We start from the raw sequence: 22,630 nt of genomic DNA on the forward strand, positions 1-22,630 counted from the left end.
CCTATTAAATCCCGGGTTAGGCCAGGCCGGCCCAACAGGCCTAGCCCATATTGACGGCTCTAGTACAAATATAGGGTCTACGGAAAAACTACTGGGTTCGTCCAAACCAATGAACCCTTACCTAGCTCCGCCTCTGAGTATTATATGGTAACTCTAAATTAATTATAAGAGTTTGTTTACAATTCTTCTTTGGTTGCCAAAGATAAAAAAAAAAAAAAAAAAAAAAATTCACCACTTTCTTGTCCTCGTAATTTTCGCCTCGTTCTCCATCAACACCATTGAAGCAATTTGAGACAATCATCAACGGTAACTTTTTACTTTTTTTTTCTTTTTAAAATCTAGACTAATTAGTCAAGTTAAGCCAAGTGGCAAACTAATGAAAAGTCACTTGGTAATTTTAAAACAAAGTTAATAAATATTGCAATAATTTTTTTGAATTGAAAGTATTCGAATTTGAAAATTCATTAGATTTTAAGAACTATATTTTTTTAGATTAAAAATAGAAATTCATAAGTAGAAGAATTTTAAATAAAACTTTTACTATTTCACAAACTTACTTATATTTTCACATATGATATTTGAATTCATTTAATTTTAATATTAAATAAAATATAGTATTAGTGTTATTAATATTATTATTTGTTATTACTAATAATAACAACAACAAAAACAACCACAACCCTAATAATAGCAAATTAGCAATAGTGGTAAAAACTTTCAATACTAATTTTATCTAAGCATGTTTTGAATTTAAATATCTTATACGTGCTTTTAATTTATGTTAGTTGTTTTTTTCGAGAAAATAAGAAACAAACAAAAGAAAGAAAAGAAGATAAATAAAAAAAAGAAAAAAAGCGTGTGAAAAAAATATTTCATTGATTTTCAAGTATTTTTTTCAATTCACGGTTGGAGAAAATGTGCATTGTATTTTATAAAGAATAAGGATACGAAAGAGAAATTAAAAAGATCCTCTGTTAAGAAATTATTATGATAAAGTGAATTTAAATATAAACGGAATTTGAGTTGAAATAGAGTTCTAACTTTTTAACTTCTCTTATATACTTCTACAATGTTATATAATGATAATCTTCATTTTCTTTTTCTTTTTTTGTTATTGATCATTAGTTTTATTGGTGAATCGGAAAAGGGTCATATTTGTCTCTGTACTCTTAGAAAATGATCATATTTGCCCTTTGTCATACTTTTTTAAAAATATTTGCCTCTGCCATCAAATTTTAAGTACATATTTACCATTGGACTGGTAAGTCTCATGTCCCCACTTTTATTATCCTATGTGATGCCTATGTGGTACGTCTACGTGGATATTTATATTTTTTTCACTTAATATTTTCTTTTAATTTAATATAATAAAAGTGGGGACATGCAATTTAATAGTCCCATGATAAATATGTATCTAAAATTGGATGACAGAGAAAAATGTATCAAAAAAGTATGACGAAGGCACATATAACCCTTTTCTAAAAATACAAAGGTAAATTGTTCACCCATTTATGAGCAAACTACAACTACCATCGTCGTAGTCCCCATTTACTCCTAATTCATCTCAATTAATATTCCCTACAAATTATATTTCTTTTCATTATTGCATTAATTTCCGACCGACTTCCTCTTGGTATGATGTGAATTATTTATTTTATAACTAAAGAAATCTCTTAAATTTTTAAGAGTATCACCTAAATTCATTCGACGTAGCAATTGTCATATGAAAAATGTCTATATACGATTAAATCTCCAAGCTTCACAAATTATGCTTTCGTCGACCGTCCCAAATAAAATTAGGTATTGAATTTTATAGGGAAAATATCTAGAGTATATTATGTAATATAGCTATAATTTTGATTATTTTTAACCTGTAGTTTTAGTTTCGTAAAATTTTGCTATTGGGTTTTCTAATTGTATAAGTCTAGAATATGTATAATTTGTTTTCTTGTTGTATAAATCTAAAATTTGCATATTTCAGTCCCTGATTGTATAAAACCAGAATTTGTATATGTTTTTTTTGTTGTTAAAGAATTTGTATATGATTACTCTAGCTATTTGTAGACAATTTATGAATTTTTTTTTATAATAAATTACCCCGTTTGTATATCGACAAGCGAAATATAGCTATAGAGCATGTCAATTACTTTTGTTATTTATGAAATTCTCAATTTTATTTGTTTAAAAGGGATCAAACCTGGTCCTTTGGTATTTTAGCAAAATTAATGTTTGAATTTTTTTTGAAATTGAAAACTTTGAAAAGAGATTAATTATATATTTAACTAATTATTAGGGCTTCTTAACTTTAACAATCTAAAAAGAATTACTTTTAAATTATATATATATAAAAAAAAACTAGTCATATCAACTAATTAAATTTTAAATAGACTGATTTTAAGAAAATAAAACACACACAAATCAGATGACAAAATTTCCCCAAAAAATGATTTGAAAATAAAGGATCTTTTATTTTCATTTAAAAATAACTAAACTTTAAATAGTTCTAGAAGTTAGCTAAATCTTAATTAAAAGTCCCTAATGGTCAATTTTATGATTGATAATTAGTAAAAACGATATGATAAACTGTGTTGATCGTTTGCAAATTTAATTAAGAGTTGATCCGACTGTTTTTTTTTAAAATTAGAAGATAGCCACATTTTCTTTTCTTTAAAATATATAAAAAGCCTAAGTAATTAGATAAGATGAAAATATCTCCTAAATATTTTTACCTAATCTTTATCTTTTTTTTGAAATTCAAACATTTTTATAATTCTTTTTTTTTTTTGAAATTCAAATGAATTTTATAATTGGTTTTAACCGTATTAGAGTATTAAGGAGTCTATTATAAGAGTCCATGAGGTATAAGTTTGTTTGTGAAACAATAGAAGTCAATGAATTAAGTTTGTTTGTCAAACAGTTTTCCTCTATCAATGGAGTCAAACAAGAGTTGGAGTTATGTGAGTACTCCTCATTCCCCTAACCCTAACCCTAATATGGTTGGAAGAAGGGATAATAATAACTTTGTTTATCCACCAGGTTATCGTTTTTGTCCACATGATGAAGAACTTATTCTTCATTATCTCAAGAAAAAAGTAATGAACGAACTTTTACCATACAACATAATCAAGGACGTTAATCTCTACAAGTATTGTCCTCATGAGCTCGCAGGTTTTGTTTCTTCCTAGTTATCGATTATGTATATGTGAAAGAAATCTTTTCTTGTAGTTCATATTTGTTCATAGATTTGTTTATTATGTTCTTCATATATATATTTTTATTTCTTTTGACATTAGATCTAATCACATTTAAACACGAAATCTTAATCAAGATTGTTCTATCTTTTCTTAGCGTTTTTAATTATTACTTTTTTCTTTGCTAAAAGATTGTTTAGATTTATATTATACATATCTAACATCTTTTCTACTCTACATACCCTTTTTACCTTTTGTATAAACATCTAAAAATAAATTATCTATTGTAAACACACGAACTAGTAGAAGAGATCAACATCTATTATATATACCTAAAAAGTAATATTTTCCGTTGAATTCATTCAGATGAATGCTCCACCCCTGCCTATAAGAGTGTAATTCCAACAAAAGATCTCAATTACTTGCCTAGTATAAACTACTTTTTGTATTTTTTTTCCCATTTATATTTGAAAAATTTCGTAAATAGTTCTTTCAATAATATTGTTGCATTTTGCATTATTGAGTTACTCTTGGATATTGATGCTCAATACTGAATTATGCTATTTTTTTTTATAACTATTCATTATTAATTCATTAAAACATAATCATTTTTATTTCTTTTAGTTCTAATATAAATCATAGATAATCTTTTCTTAACTTTCTAATTTAAAGCTATTAATTGTTTTACTTTTTTTTTTTTTTTTTGACAAATCAAATAGAGAACTATTCAATCTTGGGAGAAAAGGAATGGTACTTTTTTACTCCAAGGGCTAGGAAATATCCTAATGGTGAAAGGCCAAATCGTGCTGCTGGAACAGGCTACTGGAAGGCTACTGGAGCTGACAAGCCTATTATACACAAAAATGTTAAAGTTGGATTTCGAAAGGCTTTGGTTTTCTATGAAGGTAAACCTCCCAAAGGCAATAAAACAAATTGGATTATGCACGAATTTAGAGTGAATGAATCGCGCACGATCAAAACACATGCATCTGACATGAGGGTAAATTATCTATTTCATCTCTCATTTTTTCTATTTTAATTTAATTCAATAGTGTTTACTTGTTTGGTCTATTACTAGGTTTACTAGAGAATTTTTACAAATCTTTATAGCATGTTATCTGTTTTATTTTCTAGTTAACATGTAGGTAACCTAATTAAAATATTATACTGTGTTGGTATACTTAATTAAGTTTTTATTTTACTATAATTATAGTTATCATTATCATTTTTGTTATTGTAGCTCGACGATTGGGTTCTATGTAGGATTTACAAGAAAGCTGACAAGTCATCCAAAGCTAAAGATGACCACGAGCAAGAAGATTCTATGAATTTAGCGGAGGTCGAGAATCCTATTAATTTAGCGGAGGTCGAGAATCCTATCAATTTAGCGGAGGTATGGAATCCTATCAATTCAGCGGAAGTAGAGAATTATCCTTATATGAATTCATGTGGAGAAGTTGGTAGACAACAATCTCAGCCAACTCATCAGAATAATCCAAATATTGCCATAAATTATAATTCCCATTATGGAGCAAGATTAAACTATGGATTGAACCTTCCACCACCATTTCCTCACGAAAACATCGATCCAACCAACAACATTTGGTTGGATTGGATTAACAATGCTTATGATTATGGTAACACCGATACTCATGATTTAGATGAGAACCAATCCAACGATTAAGCTTGATTACATCGTTATTGACGAGACAAATCTATTTATATTAAGAAATTAGTGATAGCTAGTTCATTAGCTTAATTTCACTGTTTGTTTAAAATTAGATATAGAATGAATATTAGTGTTGCTATTTCCTCCTTGTAATTGGATTGAACATTGTATTGTTTCATTTTTACTAGTAATTAAGTTGTCTCGTTCTATTGTATCGTTTGCTCTACTTTTTTTCTTTTTTTTTTATCATTTGCATCTACTTATTCTAATCAAAATTATTGGCTATCACGATTGAAAATCACATTCTAGATTTGTCTATTTGATTATTATATATTTTATCAGTTTTGAAGGGGAACCAATGAGGAAATTTCTTATATTATGCCAAGATTCTATTTTGCAAATGCCTTTCAATTTAAGAAAAAAACTTAATTCGTAGACTCCATTGGTAAAGAAAGCCTTCGTTTTGAGTTCGAGAAATGAAATTTAAAGTAGAATCGATTTAATTATTCAAGTCGGTTAGTATTTATCTACTCGAAAAACTCGATCGCAATAAAAGATAAATAACTTGGGGATTTGACCTAGACCCCTAGAATATGTTATTTTCGAAAATAAGTGGGTTTCTTGTTTAATTTTTTTAGGAAAAATTATGCGGTTAAGCAAACTTATACTACTTAATTACTCATCATAGCTATAGTTTGCTATAATTACCACTCACGACTAACATCATACATTAATTATGCGGGCTAACTTCAAGTTTGTATAATTAGTCACGTTTGCATATGTATAATTCGCCAGAATATACAAATACATATGTATAATATACAATTATCTAACCTATATACATATACAATTCACCTCTCTCCTACTCTCTGCCCTCTCTCGCTCGCCTCTCTTCTCCCTCTCCCAATCTCGCTTGCCATATATACAAATACATATGCATAATATACAATTATCTAACCTATATACATATACAATTCACCTCTCTCCCACTCTCTCCCTCTCACTCGCCTCTCTCCTCCCTCTCCCAATATCGCTCACCTCTCTCCTCCCTCTCTCAATCTCGCTCGCCTCTCTCCTTCCTCTCCCAATTATCTAACCTATATACATATACAATTCACCTTTCTCCCACTCATTGCCCCCTCTCTCTCGCCTCTCTCCTCTCTCTCCCAGTCTCACTCACCTCTCTCCTCCCTATAGCATGTAGCTACGAATTGTAATTATCAAACTATAGCTATGGAGAGTAATTGGGCTATTTTTGAGTGGCTATATGTGAAAGTTTCCCTTTTTTTATATATGGAGATAAACAAAAATACTATTCTCTCAAAAGTATTTATATGTTATCTAACAAAACATTAAGGTGATGGGGATGTGCGGGATGGGAAAATGATAATGCGAAAATTAAATAAATCAAGATATGAAATGAATGTATCAATTGTCTGAATAGTAGTAGACAGTTTTAACCAAAAGTCAGAAATTAATATTAAAAATTGACATTGTTATAACTTGATAGCACAAAACTTAATATAAATAAATGATAGTAATTGAGAGAATAAAGATGAGAATTTGCAAGAAAGCAGAGGGATGGCAGGGTATTTATAATGGGATAGGCCGTCTTGGCCTCTTTGCTACCAATATCTGAGACATAATTAAGAGTATATATAGTATGACCATCTTATAAAAAAACTTCAAATTTCGATTATTGAACCATTGTTTACAACAATATAATATCACCATCAAGTAATGCCACATACTATACTTTAACTAGGCCATCAATCAAATTAAAGCCTCTTATCATGCAAGTGTTTATAAATGTGATGAGAAAAGAAATAAAATCATTGAAATTATCTTAAAGTTTTAAAAAGACATCTTAATTATGCGGGTGTTCTATTACCCATAAAAGTAATAAATATTGTTGTAAAGAGACCATCTTGACCCATTTTCTCACCAACCCAAAAATTCTAATAGGAGACCCTCTTTTAATAAATTAATTTAAATATTAATAAAATGCTGACCCAAAACTAAAATATTGGCACATCTTTGCCCATAAAGGACGCTTTCGCTGCTTTCAATTTATGGGTTTCTTCAGAACCTTTTCAATTGATAATTTCAATTTCTTGGGAAGTGATTTGCCTCCGGATGCTAAAGCAAGTTTTTGCCTTTTGAAATCGACTATTTTTTCCGCTATTGTTATGAAGAGTTGAGCTTCTTTAAATTTTGGAGGTTGGGATTTTTCTAGGATTTAATTTGTGGCATTTTTTCATAATGAAATAATGCTCCAGATTCACCCATCTCATGGAACGAAATTCTAAAAAAAATAGAAGATTTTAAAAATGAGAAAAGACATAAAAAAAATTGCTTTGACCACTAAATTTGCACTAAAAGTAAGTTTTCATGTTTGCATCGCATCACACACAACGTCGATTCATTCTCATCATTACAAATATGATTCAAGATTTGAATTTGACAATATAGGAATGTTTTTCCTCAAATCTAATCACAAAAGATAAACTTGATTTCTCAATTTTTAAAAAAATTAAATCTCGACGACGGGAAATTAACAAGAAGATAGTAAGTTCTTATCTTTTTGGGTTGATTTCATTCAAGAGAGAAGATGATTTATTTTTTTGAGTTTAAACATTCAACCATTGATCTTTTACAAAGAATTGGGGAAGATGAAGTATTTAAAAAAGAAGTAATTAAATAATAGAGAAGGAAATGACACACGGAGCCTTTTCATTCGTTTTTGGAAAAAAAAATTCACATCCACGCGCATCATCTGCGTGAATGTAAACAGGGAGAAAATGGGTTAAAATGGTCACTTTACAACTATATTTGATACTTTTGTGGGGTAATAGAACGCCCACATAGTTGAGGTATTTTTTGAAAATTCGAAACAATTTCAGGTGTCACTTTATATCTTTTATCATAATTAACTAGTTAATCATCAATTTAAAATCTTACCAAAAGTGTGTACAAATAGGAATACTTATCTAGTCTCAAGTATTTCACAACGATGTTATACCTTTTACAAGCCTATTAAGGAAATCAATTTAAAAAAAAAAAACTGAAAGAGAGAAGATAAATGGGTGACAATAACTATAGGCAAAAGATCTAGTACTGGATGTTGAAACTATAGTAACAATATCACTAAAATGAATCTTAAAAAGCTAATATAATTAATGAATGGTCTATTCTAATATGGCAAGAAAATCTAGAAATCTGACTTAACTTTTAAGAAAAGTATTTTTTTTTTTGTAGATTTTCTTGAAAATGTATTTACACTTAATTGTGGGGAAAGGGGAATATTTATTTTTTTTTCTTTTTTGGTCTGAGGTGAATGTCTATAAATTTGTACCACTATGCATTGAACAAACCATCTACAACACCTGCCACAATTGTCATTTTTAGTTTGACCTAATAGATCTTCATTTTTTATTAACTAGTATAATCTTTGACACAAAGTAACCTTTATCTATCAATCGATGTTCAGACGCCTATGAAAAAGTCTTCTCAATTTGTTGAAATTATCAACATTTTGGTGGTAGATTTGTCTATTGCTTTTGTTGTGATACTCAATAAATGTAACTACCAAGATACTTATATGTCTTTGATAGTTACATTTGTTGAGTAACATAGCAACAATGGAAAAACAAGTAGCATTATCATCTATCATTAAAATAGTAATATTTTCAACAAATTTAGAAGGTTTCTTCATATGCATCTCAATTCCTATTGATAGATAAAGGTGAATTCAGTGGCAAAGATTATACTAAATAATACAAATGAAGATATGTTAGATCTATTGATAGGGACAGATTGACTCTATGGCAAAGATTAACAGTAATTGAAATGATATGTTCACTTTTTGTAAAGAATTTATTTTTATTACTTTTCTTTGTTATAGATTGAATTTTTTGAATTCAAATGCACACATATGTTGAATGTAGTCCACAAGAAAGGATTTTAGAAATGGTGAAGAGGGAGGAAGGTGATTGGAAGGTTTAGAGAGAAGTTAAAAAATTGAGTAAAGGTTGAATTCATTTTTTTAATGAAAAATCGTTTATATACAAATAAATGATGATATGCTATTATTTTATGCTAAAGTACTTTAGATTTTTGAATTTTGGGTAAAATTTGATTGACTGCCATGAGATTGTTAGGAATAATTGCAAGATGAAAAATACAAAGCCCTCAATGCGTTTGTTCAAGACTAAAATTGAGAAATTTCAACAGCTTGAAGTGTAGGTTAATCACTATGATGAGAAGAACGTGAAATCACTTGATAAAAGGAGGAAAGAATGATAAACTTATTTACATGTTGATGCTTTGATTAATTAGTTGGTGCATTTAAAAATATTTTTAGCCTTCAAGTATGTTTTCTTATAATCTGAATTGTTAGTTACATAGATTAAATTCTTACAAATTTGAAGCGAACAAATATATATATATATATATTGAACTGACTCATTACACCAGCTTATTAAGACGATATTAAGAGTAAATGGAGTTTGATACATTGTGAATATCTGTCTAACCCAATGAAGTTTTCTATATTGAGGGTCATCTAAATCTTGAAAAGCCTTTTGAGTATATCTTCATCGGTTGATTGAATGGGAATTTCACTCCGATGTCTTTCTAATGCTTGAATACTCTTAATTGGGATGTTGTCCACAAAGATCTTGTGACTTTTAGAAGTGATAACACATGGCATGGCATGACACGTCACATTCTCTAGATCATGGATTAGAATAGAGTGTTAATAAGTAGTCAAGCGATTTTCTCTCTTCCTAGTAGAGAGTGTGACTCTAAACTTCTTTATCATCAATATCATTATTACCTCCTCTATTCACTATTATTTGACAATTTCGACTTGGCACACCATTAAGAAAATAATTATTGACATGACTATTTTATCACACTAACCCTATTAATTGATGTTTAGTATTAGGTATTAGAAAATGATTTGGAGAATAAGTAATTATTGTTTAGGTTAAAACATGAAAAAAAAAAAAGAAGATTAAAATATTTTCTTGATATGTTAAAGGGGACAAGTAAAATTATAAATCTATTATTGGAACATTGAACAAGTAACAACAAAAAGATGGAATATTATTGTTGTTTCTTTTTGTAACGACCTCCCTCTTCATTATGAGTGAATGGTTAGTGAAAGAAATTGGGTGAAAAACCTTTGGAGTAGTGAGTTAAAAATTTCAAGCTAGGCTAGACTGGGACGAAATCTGAGTATTGTCAGGTCTAGGGAAATCCGAAAAAGGATTGAGTTAAATTTGTAAGCTTGGATTTTTTTTTCTGTTAGTTAAGACGTTAAGGAGTCCGTAGAACTTTTCAAAAGTAAATTCGAGTGAGTAGAACTCCCGATATCGAACTTGGCATGAATGAGTTGGTTCAGAACATCAAGGTTCAAAGGTATGTCGCGAAATGAACACATTTTGATAGATTTTAGAGTTTTTATCAGTGCAAGCCTCCATAGCGGGTGACATGTCGCATTAGCGGTGGAATTAATTCGTGCGATAGTGAAAGGTCCCGCTACAGCGTCGTTCCTATAGCGAGGTTGATCAAAGTTTATATAGAAAATTTTGCTATCATGTTTTAAAGAAGAGCAAGGGTGACTTAGGGGAAAACTCAGCAGATTTTTCATCGGGAACTTCATAAAGGTAGGTAATTCATTTCCCCAATTCGTTTGAGTTCTATGCTTTAGAGGCAGTATTTGTGGCCTTAAATGAGGGTTTGGGTTAATCCTAAGGTGGGAAAACTCCAAATTTATGAGGATTTTGGGGGTGTAAAATATTGGGAAGTTTATGAAAACATTTGCTCTTGATTTATTTTCCATAGTTCGCTCATGTAATTGTGGAATTTGTAGTTTTAGGTAATTGGGTGGGATGATCATGATTTTTGCCTTGAGTTTTGGATTTAATTCTAATCCAGATGTATTGATATTATTTGAGCCTGATTATGTGTTATATTTATTGTTTGTAGACCAAGAACAAGCTAGATATCATAACAAGGGGAAAGCTCAGCGAAAGAAAGCATTATAGGCTTGATTTCAGGCAGGTAGTTGATCATTTCCAAGTTATAGAATGTATGCATGATAACTATTTATATAGTATGGCTTGTATGATGCATGGTTAGGGAGATCAAGGGAATTAATATGTAATGATAACTTGTTGATAATCCCACGCACTGAAGGTGTCATATTTTCTTGTATTTACAAGTGTAGTTGTATTTTGTTGTGATTGTGATTGTGTAATGAGTGAATTTCAATTGGCTCGGATACTACACTTGGTATGAGGTATTATCGATTGGCTCAAGTACCACGCCTGGTACGAGGCATTATCAACTTGCTTGGGTACCACGCCAGGTATGGAATACTATTGGTTGGCTCAGGTACCACGGTTGGTACTTGTTTGATTATTCTCTAGTGTATTGATTCCTTAAGTGAATCGGAATTATTTGTGATCACGTGGGACATGCTCCATGTAATTGTTAAATCAAGATTGGTGACTGGGGTCTTTTGTGTAGCAGACTTGGTTGATATATATGTTGTATGATTTGTACTATGTTTTAGTTATGTATTTACGTTTATATTTTTGGAGTTGGCTGATCATCCTATCATTACACTATGATTTTGTATACTGATACTATACTTGCTCTTTCGTTTTTGAGTACAAGGCATATTTAGGCGGTGGCTGCGCGACTCAATTGTGAAACACGAGTCATCTGAATTCAAGGGTGAGCTACTGCGTCCGGACTGTCGTGAATTAGTCTTTTATTCTGAGGCCGGTTGAACGAACTTAAACTCTTTAGTTCTTTCTTTTGGGGTTGCATATCTGTATTTTAGACTATGTAGAGTTTGGTACACGACTCTTAAGTTCTAGAGGAGGTATTTTCCTCAAGGGTGTTTGACAATGATATTTAAATATAAACATGATTTTATTGCTTAAATTGTTATTTTAGTTGTTTCAATTACGAGTTTGTTGGTAGTTGATTCTCTCATTGGATTATTAATCTGGGTGCCACTCATAATTATTCGAGGTGTGGCAATAGATCTAGCAGTGGATGTTGAAACTATAGTAACAAAATCACTAAAATGGATCTTAAAAGGCTAACATAATTAATGAATAGTCTATTCTAATATGGTAAGAAAATCTAGAAACTTGACTAAACTTTTAAGAAAAGTCTATTATTTTAGATTTTTTTGAAAATGTATTTACACTTGATACTAGGGAAAGGGGGACATTTATTGTTTTCTCTTTTTTGGTCTGAGGTGAATATCTATAAATTAGTCCCATTATGCATTGAACAAACCATTTAGAACACCTCCACAATTGTCATTTTTAGTTTGATCTAATAGATCTTCATTTTTCATTAACTAATATAATCTTTGACACAAAGTCATCTTTGTCTATCAATCGATGTTGAGACGCTTATGAAAAAAAGTCTTCTCAATCTATTGAAATTATCAACATTTTGGTGGTAGATGATCATGGGACTTGTCTTTTGTTTGTGTTGTGATACTCAATAAATGTGACTACCAAAGTACTTTTATGTCTTTGATAGTTATATTTGTTGAGCATCATAGCAACAATGAAAGATAAGTAGCATCATTATCTTCCAAATGCTGATATTTTCAACAAATTAAGAGGCCTTGTTCATAGGTGTCTCAACTTCTATTGATAGATAAAGATGGATTCAGTGTCAAAGATTATGCTACTTCCTCTGTCCCTAATTACTTGTCCACTTTTTCTTTTATAGTTGTCTCTAATTACTTGTCCATTTTGACAAATCAAGAAAGGACAATTTTTTTACCTATTATACCCTCAGTTAATAACTTTGAAAAATCTACAACTTCTTGAAAATCTTAAATTTTTAATTAATCCACTTTATAATTAATAAGAGTAAAATGATAAATTCACTATGTTAATCATTATTTTCTTAATAGGTGTATCAATTCAAAGGTGGACAAGTAATTAGGGACGGAGGGAGTACTAAATAATATAACTGAAGAGTTGTTGGATCTGTTGATAAGGAAGGTTGACTCTATGGCAAAGATTATAGGTAATTGAAATGATATGTTCACTTTTTTAAAAGAATTTATTTTTATATTTATTATATGTCATTATTTTATATTAAATTACTTGATGATTGAACTAACTAATTACACCTGCTTATTAAGACAATATGACATACTCAAAACTTCAAATATGGTCAAAACTTTAAAATCTTGAATCCGTCTCTAAATAAAATCGATATGTTTTTATATAACGAGCAAATGGAAATGTCCCCAAACAAACAAGAACTAATTAAAGATCTCTATCCCTTGTACACTCTAGAGGAAGTGTAGGGTACCTTTTTCTATCAGTACAATAGTTATATATTGTGAATTTTTGTCTAACCCATTGAAGTTTTCTATATTGAGGACCATCTAAATCTTGAAAAGCCTTTTGATCCCACCATTTCATGCCATTAGTGTTACAAACTTGCACTTCTTGTGGGGTGACAGCCTCACAGCCATCGATGTGGAATGAAGTATAGGAAGCGGTGAATGGCGCCCTGGACCAATCGGTTTTCTCTAACCCTCCTCTCGTAGCCCAATCATCCGCGTTCCATAGGCTTGAGTAGATCTTCATTGGCTGATTGAACGGAAATTTCACTCCTATGTCTTTTGAATTCTTGAATACTCTTATTGGAACGTCGTCCACAAAGATCCTGTTGATTTTTAGAAATGATTAAACGTGACAAGAGATGACACATTCTCTAATTCATCGAGAATATAGCCCAATAGAAAAATGCTTTAGAATATAGTGTTAGTAAACATGTCATTACTATAATTCCCTTTATTCGCTATTATTTGCATATATGACTTGGAATACGTTAAGAAAAATAATTATTGACATAACTATTTTATCATACTAGCCCTATTAATTAATGTTAGAACTTTAGGTATTAGAAAATAATTTGCAGAATAAGTAATTAATAATAAGGATAAAACACGAAGAAAAAATATTTAAATCTTTCTTGATATATATTAAAAGTGAAAGTAAAAATAAAAAATTATGTTTAGAATAGTGAGCAGAGAGTATTATTGTTGTCTCTTTTAATTGGGCTATTATACTATTTTTGTTGTCAGTACTTTCATTTCTTTTGTCACTCTTAAGATAGGAGCAAGATTTACGTACCCCGCACTTCCTAGGAATCTAACGCAAAAATGTTTGAAAAGATCAAATATTAGCTTACACAATTTGGAAAGTGTTCCAAAGAACAGAATAGGAATGAAAGTCCTTGGTTGGATCAAACCAAAGATAGATCCTCTGTTCTCTATCTCCTTTGCCTCCTGTGAACACATTGGTCTGCAATATGTATGGCTGACCGGTTCTGTTCCCGAGGAATTCGAAATCTATCTCATCGTGTTCAGCATTGGTTGACGATAACTGACAAAAATCATCAATAATAAAAACATCGATCAGTATAAGAATATGATCTCTTATAACCACTTACAAATTGAATTTAAAAAAAAAATCAGATGCTTTGTGTTATAATGAAAATATCTTGTAAAAGAATATAAAATTAAAAAGCGAAATTTATAAAGAACTACAAAATCAAATCTCAATTATCCTTTTAATATCTACTAGTAAATGATTAANCAAATTACACCTTGTATTAAATTTTCCTTGAGGGATGTGCATGACCTTACCCTGACAAACAATTGTGGACGAAGGGAGTAATCACTTACAAATTAAATTTTAAAAAAAATCAGATGTTTTGTGTTATAATGAAAATATCTTGTAAAAGAATATAAAATTAAAAAGTGAAATTTATAAAGGACTACAAAATCAAATCTAGATTCTCTTTTTAATATCTACTAGTAAATGATTAACTTACATAAAATGCAGTGACAACACCAGCAGAATCTCCTCCAACAAGCTTCATTTTCATGCTGAAATGACCAAATAGATATGATCTTTTTGATTGAAATCCAGTTCCTTCAATCATCCAAAATTCAAAAGATTGTAAACAATATCATTCAAGGATTTAAAGTGGCGAAGCTAAAATTTTCAGTGAGGAGAGTTGAAAATATAAAAAAGAGAAAATATGAAAAAAGCCTAGGTGTTTTTTTTTCTTTCTCATCTAGAGTGTCTGCTACCTACATTGAAGTCAGACTAAATTTGATTTTGCGCTGAAAAGTCCCACATTTGAGGGTAAAATGCTCTCTAACAAAGGCAACTTCGTACTTAGAAAACTCGAAACTGAGACCTCTAATTAAGAATGAAGTAGTATTTACCACTCTATTATAATCCTTGTTGATAAAAGCCTGGGTGTTTCAACTCACTCCATTTCAATTGGTTTTCGGGTTTTTATTTGACATGAAGTTTAAAAAAATAAAACAAGAGTTTTGAATCGAAAAGAGTATAGTATATATGTAAAAAAAAAGTTTTGTTTACCTGAAGATTTGTCAAGAAGAAGTTCAGCAGTGGTACCACCATTAAGGTACTTAATATGGTGACTAGACCAACTTGGTTCATAGTTGTTCCAAAAAGGTACATCAATTGCCTTCCTTGGAGCCCCACAACTTGCCAATATTGACAAATTAATCAAAACAAAAGCAACTAAAACTCCCTTCATATCCATTACTTACTATTTTCCTTTGTTTTGTTGAATGAGATATTGGTCATATGGATGAGGCAAAGTTAATAGGGATATGATTCATTATTTATAGTAGGGGATTTTGAATATTAATCTCTCTCTCGTTCATATTAAATGAATTGAATAATACATAAATATGTCATGTAGGACATGTGTATCTACTTGTTTAATTTTATATAAGTTTAAGTGTCTATTTGTCTACATTCAAAGTTGAAGACATAAATATCAACAGAAATTAAGTGAAAGAGCACGTGTTTACGTATTATGCATAAATGAATTGGTAAAGACTTTTTTTATAATCTAAAGTAAATGAACTATTTAAAGTTTAAGAGAATTATTGAAAAAAGAACGCGTTATTTATCCTTTATAGTCAATAATTCATTTAATATGAACTAGACGAAGTAGTGCGTTGAAAAAGAACACTAGTCATGTGTCAAGATAACATTGAAGCAAGTGAGATATTTTGGTGCTATATTTAGAGTTCCAACTGTAAGAGTGTAACTGTCCAAAAATACTCATAAATAAGTTGAAGCCGTTTGTTTGGTGCAGATTGGGGGAGCAATCTACGGTGTCATGCACATGTTTCTTGTTACCGTCAATCAATCAATAATTATTACTCTCGGAAATAATAATTAATATACTGAATTTACTATTTTATCTCTATTAATTAATAAAATTTTAAAATTAATTACTCATTAGAGAGTGTTTTACCTTTTTCAAAAACATTAACTTTCTAAATAAATTGAGAATGTAATAGATAAAAAAAAAAAAAAATTATTTGTCAAAAATGAGTTAAACTGTAGTTATGGTGCATAATTAACTATTATATGTTAGTTTAGTTATGTAATTTTCTGATAAAAGAATCGTGACAAAATACAAAAAAAAGGTATGACAAAATATTCGAAAAACTACAATAAAATAACGTTATAATCGAAGTACAAGAAATACTATATAGTAACAAAAACGTCTACTTCCTCCATTTTATATTAGTAGTTTAGAAGGATACCCGAGACACTGATTATCTACTCCCTCCATTTTATATTACTTGTCAATTTAGTTCCTCATTTACANTTAATCTGTGTGTCATTTCTAAAGTGGACAACTAAAAAGGGACGGAGGGAGTAGTAACAAAAATGTCTACTCCCTCCATTTTATATTAGTAGTTTAGAAGGATACCCAAGACATTGATTATCTACTCCCTCCATTTTATATTACTTGTCAATTTAGTTCCTCATTTACACGTTCTTTAAGAAATTATAAATAAAAAAGATATATTTAATAATTTACACTTGATTTTTTTAATATACTCTATCTATGGATCTTATGTATCAATATCAAAATTAACAATGAAACAGCTTTTTTAAAACTTTATAGTACTTTTAAAAAATAATTAATTTTAAAGATAATTCAAGATGTTTAATTAATTTTGGCCGCTGATACGGCTCCCTAGGAGTCAATATGCACAAGGGGAACAATAGGGCGGCGCGCGGAGTTATTTCCTCTTGTTCACTTCTTGCCGCCTTCTTTACGTTTCGTGCTGATTTTATTTCATAACTTTCATATTATGAGTGTGATTTCATACTGATTTTATCTCATAATTTTATATTATAATTTGAAATTTTTTAAATATAAAATTCACCCATAAATTTATATTTTGTAAAATAACCCCCATATATATATAGAGAGATAGACACAGAGAGAAAATCTTTTTAGCCAAAGTACTGATTTTATCTCATGATTTTATATTATGAGTGTGATTTCATACTGAATTTATCTCATAATTTCGTATCATGATTTGAAAATTTCAAATCATGATTTTGGAGTTTTTCAAATACAAAATTCACCCACAAATTTATATTTTGTAAACCAACCCCCCATACATATATAGGAAAAATCCTTTTGGCCAAAAAATTTGATCAGAACTTGGCCAGAATGATATTTTACCTATGTTATTTTTATCTTTTTCGACACTTTTATCCTTTTAACTTTAATACATTTTAATTTAAAATAGAAAAAAATCAGTTTATTTTAAAATAAAAAAAAATATTACACTTGTTTAAAATTTCTGATCAAATTCTAGCCAAATTTTTTAACCAAAAAGATTTTTCCTATATATATAGATCATTAAAGCTTTGGAAGTTGTTAAAAGAAGAACGTGCGTTCATGTGTCTGCTTACATAGCTGAGATAATACGATTTGATGGTCGATGCATTGATTATATGTTGGCTACTGGCTAGCATATGTCCCTTTTTAGAGGACCAACCTCACTTTAGGACCCTATTTTATTTTGAGAAATTACTTTTTCCGTTTCTATTTATATATCGTCTTTAGTAAAAATAAATATTTCTTAATATTTGTAATTTCACAAAATGAATGCATAAATTATTGGGTTCGAAAGTGATTGGGGGGGTCATGTGGAAGTTTACAATTGCAAATTATAGAGTTGATAAATCAGATGACAAAAACTTATACTAAAAACATAATATTATGATATGAAAACTAATATAAAAGAGCAATATTAAAACTGTTGACAGAATAAATCTCCCTAAAAAAAATTGTCTACATTGTAGATGATATTGTGTTCTACTATAAGAATATGAATCAATTTATAGATTTCCAGAGTTTTCCTCTAAAAAAAAAATAAAGTTTTCCTTTCAGGAAAAGTTAAAACATTTATGATAATACTTTGTTTTTCCTTATAGGAAAAAATAAACTTCAAATAAGGTAAAAAAATCAGGGCAAAACCCTAATATTATTCTTTCTATTTTATCCTTTGAAAATTACTCACTTCGTTTAAAAAAGAATGACCTAATTTGACTTAACACAGAGAAAATTAAGAAGTTTATTTTAAAATATACTGATCTTTGAAAATTTTAAAAATTCTAGACAGAAAATTTGGCTAGAATTTGGCCAAAAATTTAAAAAAACTATAATATTTTTTTTATTTTAAAATATACTGATCTTTTTTTCATTTTTTAACTAAAAGATATTAAAGTTAAAAAGGTAATAAAAGATAGTTACCAAAAAACAAAGTTAAAAAAATAAAAATGTTTAAAAAGGTAAAACCATTCTGGCCAAAAGGATTTTTCCAAATATTATTTATCATCTAACACACTTTTCAAAGCATTAGATTTAATAAAGTCAAAGGTTAATATAGTAATATTACTCATATTATTTATTGTTTCTTAAAGGGTGTATCAAGTCAATAGTGGATGATTATTGTTGGACAGAGGGAGTATCATTTAATCTTGTGCTCTTAAATATGTCACGTAGAAAACTAAAATAAAAGTGTTACCATAAAAGGAAAGAAATCATTATTTTTAAACAAACTAAAAAAAAGTAAGTCATTCTTTTTTTAAACGAAAGGAAACATAGCAAACCTAAATAAGTAATCCATGTTCGAAAATTTGACTTCAAGAGAACATCAAATAAGGGTACAATGGTAATTTACTTAGTTTTTTTTTAAGGGGCATGAAACATAAAATGATGACAACTAAATAGAAACAGAGAAAGTATAGGTGGAGTTTAAAGTTTAACGGGTAAATTAAATTTTAAATATGTAGTGTTTAAAGTTTTAATATTTGCATTTAAAGTTTGGTGGCTCGTCAAAATCTGACTTCACACAAGTTGAAAGCATTGTAGTTTTCGCGAAATTTATGCAAGGCTTATATGACCTCGAATTTGAAATACAAGATTCAAATATCATAAAAAGAAAATTAATCATCAATTTACCAAAACAATAAATTTAATTAACAAATTCATTATACAATAATTGTGATTCATCAATATTTGCAAACTTTTCGAGAAAAAACATAAGTACCCCTCTCAGTCTATGGCTGAATTTTGAACGACACACTCTCTTTATGGGTATCCTATTACACACTCCACTTCAACAATTCAATTCGACATTTCATTTCTCTCTGTAGAAATCTCACGTCTAGGATTAGAAAAATCAAGGATTGTATTGATGATTAAAATTGTTAAGTATATACTCCTTATATAGGGAGAAAATTGTAGAGTCATAAGTTAACTATACTTAGAGTCCTACTACAATACCTTTTACTACTATAATAATAATAATAATGTAATTTAAATAATCTAATCCTAGTCGTAATATAATCCTAATCGTAATCTAATCCTAGTCGTAATCTAATCCTAATAGATATAAGTAGTCTAATCCTAGTGTGACTCTAATTCTACAACAGTGTTGTAAACTCGTAGTCAGTTTCGTTAGACCTGTTCCAATCGTCAGCTTCCTTCTTCATCAACACTTGATGCAGACACGTCAGTCAGCTTCGTTGGACCTATTCCTTTGACATGTTCCAATCGCCAGCTTTCTTCTTCTTCAACACTTCCCATCAAGCTAGTGAGTAGAGGAACGGTTACTCCTACCTTGATTCAAATGCCCAGCAAAAAAAAACTTTGAATACCAGCAAAAACTTGTTTTGTCAATGCTTCGGTATAAATGTGATGTCTAGTCGTTGCTTGTGATAGTTCATCTGCAAATTGATACGAGTAGTTCCACCAGTAAAAACACTGAAGAGCAGTATGATTATTCCTACCACAGATTTGACATGACTCAATATTATTCTTCTCCTTATTTTCACTTTGGAAACTTTTATTGTTCAAAGAACCTGGTCCATATTGATTGCTCTGAGAACGTGTTCCCTGTCCAACAGGCTTGAAACCTGTTTCTCTGGAGTTGATGTTGTTGTTTCCTCTTCCCTTGCCTAATATGACATAGGTCTTGTATTTGAGACCTAAACCTCTAACAAAATTAATAATTTTTGTTGCTTGAATATAAGATTTTTCTAAGCATTCCCACATCTCCTTGGCAGTTGAGCAGTCCACAATTAGGTACATGCTTTCTTCGATCAAGGTGCTTGAGATCCAACTCATTAGCAACACATCTTTCTCCTTCCAATCATCAATGGTGCCACTATCTTTTGCATCCTTCCTAACCGCTATAACTTCCCTAGCAGTCTGTCCAGTGGAACAACTACTTTTACTTGGTTTATAGATAAGATACATTAGTTTCATCACCTGAATCAATTGGGATATTTGTGTCCTCTTTATGAGGTAGTTTGCTGGCTTAAGTTAATGGAGCAAGCGACAATGATTTGGTGAGGTGAGGAGGTTGACATGGTTTTGGTAGAAGAGGCCATTGCAACGTGTGGTTTTTTTTTTCTTTTGATCAATACTCAGAGAGCGGAAGAGCTTTTATGCTCTGATACCATGTAAAGCTATGACACATTAGCCTAACTCAACCCCAAAAGCTAGCTTATGAAGGGAGGTTTGTCCAAGTCCATATAAGGAGACCAAATTCTGATCCCTCTACCGATGTGGACTTCATAACATTCCCCCGCACGCCCAGACCTCAACTGGAGCGTGAACACTTCTAAATGGGGGCCCAACATCAGTGAACAACAAATTGTGATGGGCCTGGCTCTGATATAATCCTAGTCGTAATCTAATCTTAATCGTAATCTAATCCTAGTCGTAATATAATCCTAATAGATATAAATAGTCTAATCCTAGTGCGACTCTAATTCTACAACAGTGTTGTAAACTCGTAGTCAGCTTCGTTGGACCTGTTCCAATCGTCAACTTCCTTCTTCTTCAACACTCTCTTCATCATTTGATATTTTTGCATCTAAGAGCTAATGCTACAATAGGAGTACAGTTGGATAACAAGTGATTTGTGATCAATAAAAAGTAAGTACCACCGGATTCTGTATCCATCAACCTGGGATCCTCACCTTAGACATTTTCATTTGGTTATGAAAGAAAATTTTATCCCCCAACGTTAAGATCTCTATCAAGCACTCATCTACATACCTTAAAACTAAGAGAATCTGATAAAAGCAATTCAAAGATATGCCACATTGATGAAAGGCCTCTCAAGAGGAAGTGGGTTGCATTATGTATATTGAAAAACTCCCATCTAGGTTATGAAGACACAAAGACCAATTACTGAGTGTGCCACAAATATACGATGATGATAGAAAGCCAGGCTCTGATCATTTCAGGGAATGAACTATTATAGAACTAGAAACTTGCTTCTTTGAAGAAAATGGAACAAGAAAATCTACAAGCAAACACCATGAATCCTCTAAATAAGCAAACATCAAGTCTTTTAAGTTCAAGAAATTGAGTTATAAATGTTGCACAATCAATCAAGGAATAAAAGATCTCAGTTGGTCCATAGATTGCAAAACTCATATTCAATGAAGACAACAAAAAGTGTTCATATGATCTGATTGTTTGAAAATAGAAGAAGCTTGCAAGAGGATGTTAATGATGGGAGATAAGTCATACACAACATATGGTAGTTTATCAAATCAAGAAATTGTATTGTGAACCAAGGTGAGCAAGAAATCACTATATCAAAAACCTGGTTTTTCGAAAGTTTTACATGAGAAATAATTGATAGGAGGATGAGCATGACTATAAAGTAAAGAAAAGACTAATTCTCTTGAATAATGCTTACCATAACTTTTTAGGAGAGGAACAACTTGAAGCTTGATTTTGATCAAGATGAAATCAAAAGACACATGATTCCTTCAATGATTGGCTTTGATCAGACATTGTTTTAGTGGATATAAGATAAATATTTAGCAGTCTTATACCCTAAATAGTATGTATGCACACATAATATGATAAAAAGGATGAGGACTAATGATGTTATTCCTATTCTTGAAGAACACACCATAGAATAGCCATAACAATCAGCACCACCACTAATCACCTGTCATAACAACCAACACCACCACTATCGTCAACCACCTCTGCCATCACTATTGGCCACTACAACCAATTCCTACTATCAACTACCTCCACCATCAACAACATCATTGGCAAATACCTCACATGCTTCGGCCACCATCACAAATATACCACCATTTACTTACACCAACTACCTCACCATCACTATCAACAACATCATTGGCAAATACCTCACATGCTTCAGCCACCATCACAAATATACCACCATTTACTTACACCAACTACCTCACCATCACTATCATAGCATCTCCATCATCACTAGTGAACACAAATATTCTTTTTCTTTATTTTCAAATAATAATTTTATTATATATATTTTCTAATA

At 30.3% G+C, this 22,630-nt stretch overlaps 2 protein-coding genes across 2 annotated transcripts; one reads left to right on the forward strand and one right to left on the reverse strand.

The window, feature by feature from the left end:
- The first annotated feature begins 2,930 nt into the window (after window positions 1–2,930).
- LOC125858228 (NAC transcription factor 32-like) lies at window positions 2,931–4,875 on the forward strand. Its single transcript, XM_049537943.1, has 3 exons — window positions 2,931–3,168; window positions 3,911–4,191; window positions 4,432–4,875. The coding sequence occupies exons 1-3, from the start codon at window positions 2,931–2,933 to the stop codon at window positions 4,873–4,875; spliced, it is 963 nt and encodes a 320-aa protein (XP_049393900.1).
- Window positions 4,876–13,110: 8,235 nt separating this feature from the next.
- On the reverse strand, window positions 13,111–15,569 carry LOC125864332 (probable xyloglucan endotransglucosylase/hydrolase protein). The gene is made up of 4 exons (XM_049544289.1): window positions 15,318–15,569; window positions 14,758–14,858; window positions 14,113–14,306; window positions 13,111–13,584 (listed from the first exon to the last, which is right to left on the reverse strand). Exons 1-4 carry the CDS (start codon window positions 15,502–15,504, stop codon window positions 13,179–13,181), a joined length of 888 nt encoding a protein of 295 aa, XP_049400246.1. The 5' UTR covers window positions 15,505–15,569; the 3' UTR covers window positions 13,111–13,178.
- Between the last annotated feature and the right edge of the window lie 7,061 nt (window positions 15,570–22,630).

Source organism: Solanum stenotomum, chromosome 1 (assembly GCF_019186545.1).
Source record: "Solanum stenotomum isolate F172 chromosome 1, ASM1918654v1, whole genome shotgun sequence".
Taxonomy (NCBI): Eukaryota; Viridiplantae; Streptophyta; class Magnoliopsida; order Solanales; family Solanaceae; genus Solanum; species Solanum stenotomum.